General features: G+C 38.0%; 1 protein-coding gene across 1 annotated transcript in view; it reads right to left on the minus strand.

Annotated features, from left to right (window-relative positions):
• kat2a (K(lysine) acetyltransferase 2A) overlaps positions 1-2889 on the minus strand; it is a 44166-nt gene that overhangs the window by 11900 nt on the left and 29377 nt on the right. The window contains exons 12-13 of the mRNA XM_043674630.1: positions 1662-1772; positions 1414-1557 (exon numbers count right to left, since the gene is read on the minus strand). Coding sequence (XP_043530565.1) covers positions 1414-1557; positions 1662-1772 — 255 coding nt within the window. The remainder of the gene's footprint in view (positions 1-1413; positions 1558-1661; positions 1773-2889) is intronic.

Consider the following 2889-nt stretch of genomic DNA (forward strand, 5'->3'; position numbering starts at 1 on the left):
CTGACCTATCACCCTCACCTTGACCTCTTTCCACCTATCACATTCCGATGCCCCTCCCCCAAGTCCCTCCTCCCTACCTTTTATCTTAGCCTGCTGGACAAACTTTCCCCATTCCTGAAGAAGGGCTTATGCCCTAAACGTCGATTCTCCTGTTCCCTGGATGCTGCCTGACCTGCTGCGCTTTTCCAGCAAACATTTCCAGCTCTGATCTCCAGCATCTGCAGACCTCACTTTCTCCTTTTGGAAAACATGGCCAATTTAGCACCAACCTTTGTGGACCCAATCCAATCAAGATCGGTGGTTGGAGTTCAGGGTCTGAACATCCACTGGGAGGTGTTTGGCCAAATATCAGTTGCCCTGCTGCAGGAGCGCATGTTGCTGGAGTATGTAGACAGGTGTGAGGATGCCCCCATTCCTGAACTGTTGGCAACATACGTGGCTATGCAGTAAATAAGAGTGCCAGAAGGTTTGAACCTGCACACAAGGGGGGAATCGCCACTACTATTGAGAGGTTTTGAAGCAACAACTTGCATACCAAATGGTGCCTTTGTCTTCAATGCTGGGGGAAGGGGTGGAATTTGCACATGTGCACTGTTGGGGAGGGGGGGGGGTTGAACAGAACAAGGTAGCTCTGAAGAACTCATATTGGATTTGTAATGTTAACTCTGGCTGTATCTGAGAAGAGAGAAACAGACTTGCTGAGTTCCTCCAGCACTTGTGTTTGTTTCAGATTCTATGGTATTGTGCTTTTGTTCAGGTAGATCTGTGATAAGGTGGAAGGCAGAAGTGATTAAATGTTAAAATGAGTAATGATGCAAAGCAAAAGAATACGGTCAAAGGACAGCACAAAAAACAAAAGATATGTCTGGTGGAGCTGTAAATGACAACAGCAGAATCATGACCAGCATTTGTTGCAATGTCATCAGGGTTGGAAGATAATTAATAAAGGTGACACTGGCTTTGTGCTGCAGTTGTTTTACATCACACGATTCTTTCCTTATTTTGATATTTTAAGTATAAAAATTTGTTAATAATGGAACTCTTTGAAGTAAACATTGTAATGACTTTCTCGCTCCAGTGATGACACTGCAGGAAGAGCAACTACAATGTGATAAAATTACATGTGGACATAAGAATTTATAAGCCAAAAAAAATGAACAAGTTTATACAATTTAAAGTTTTAAATATTTGTAAAGAATACCTAATTTAAAAAAAAAGGTTAAATCACTAGAAAGTATTAAACCTGGCACTGAAGCCATGACTGCCTTCAAGACTACATGGTTTAACTAAAGCCCTATACTCAGGCTAGATAACTATTGTGTAATATTATCACACATCTAAGCCAAACATACAGAAGTAAAGGTCTCTAACAATACAGAAATAATATTTCTCAAGTGGGTTAGATGGTCTTACCTCTTTCTGCTTCTTTATAATGTGAGACAATTCAGTGTAAGGGATTTTGGGATTAAGCTCACATTCCATTAACGTTGCTCCTTCATAGTCCTTGATGTAACCCACATATCGGGTTTTGGGAACCTTTATATCCTTTGAAAATCCCTGAAAAGAGACAGAACAGAGTATCATAAAGTTAAGTTCATTTTTATTAAAATCAATGTTGTGTCTTGAATCCATGAATCTGATTTTTCTGATCACAGCAGTACCTGCTTTTTGAAGTAGCCAATGGCATATTCATCAGCATATGTCAGGAAATGCAGAATGTTGTGCTTAATGTGATATTCCTTCAGGTGATTCATCAAATGTGTCCCATAACCCTGTTATATTGAAATATTATTAGTTAATATGTATTTCCTATACATTCACTGGTGCATACTAGTGAGAGAACATACACTTCACACAAGTTCAATGAAAAGCTCATCTCAACACCCAGGATTGAACAACTGCAAAAATTTCAGTCTCATTGAAGTTTGAACTATTGCACTAAGAACAGAATGAGTCACATGAAAAACAAATTTAAATTAAACTTTTGTCCAACAGATACAATAATTTTTTTTTTAAAAGTACAAAACATATAAAAACCACTTTTTTCATACCATTATGATAGCATCATAATTCAATTGTGCCCCACTTTTGCACAAGTCATCAGCAATGTGATAAATACACAATAAAACCAACAAGGTGACTAATTTTCCTGACTAACATAAATAGTTCACACCAGGTTGGTCACTAACAAGCAACAAACTTATTCTTTAATAAATGGTAACCAAAAATTTGGATTACTAATTACTACTGTGCAACTAAGCTACACTCTCTTAAAATGCTAAGCATACATACACGCTCATTCTTGAATAAAGGCAGACAAAAATAGACTACTTGACACAAATTTAATGGGTGGAAGAACAGACAGGGAAAAACAAATTCTGCAGGGTGACTGGTTTCTCACAATTCTTGTGTTTTTTCATGGTAAACTGATCCTTCTCCATACAGCAATGGTCAATCTCTACTCAATAATTGATCATATAAGACCTAGGTCTTTTCTCATAGTAAAGCTCTCTCTTTTCAGAGCCTTCAAGCTTCATATTTTTTATTCAAAGAGATGAGAGATGCTTGCTTTTTCTTCGGCTTCTGATGTCTTAGTGCACCAAGCGTAAGTCTATTCCAAATTGCAACTAGACTGACCCAAGGGTTGTCATTAAGTACTTTTCCTGAACTATAAAGACTCCTTGTGTTACTGTCTCGAAGTATCCACCGCACCACTTGGTGGAAACTTTAGCTTGTACGGCTATAGTTTACACAACACAATCTCAGTTGGTCTTCAACTTACAAACCTTTCGTGGAATATTTGGCCACATACAGTCTAAATTCCAATTTCCAGTTAATAATCCAAAATGGAAGAACATCTTTGATGCTTTGCACTAGCTCAACAAGAAA

This window comes from Chiloscyllium plagiosum, chromosome 33 (assembly GCF_004010195.1).
Source record: "Chiloscyllium plagiosum isolate BGI_BamShark_2017 chromosome 33, ASM401019v2, whole genome shotgun sequence".
Classification (NCBI taxonomy): domain Eukaryota; kingdom Metazoa; phylum Chordata; class Chondrichthyes; order Orectolobiformes; family Hemiscylliidae; genus Chiloscyllium; species Chiloscyllium plagiosum.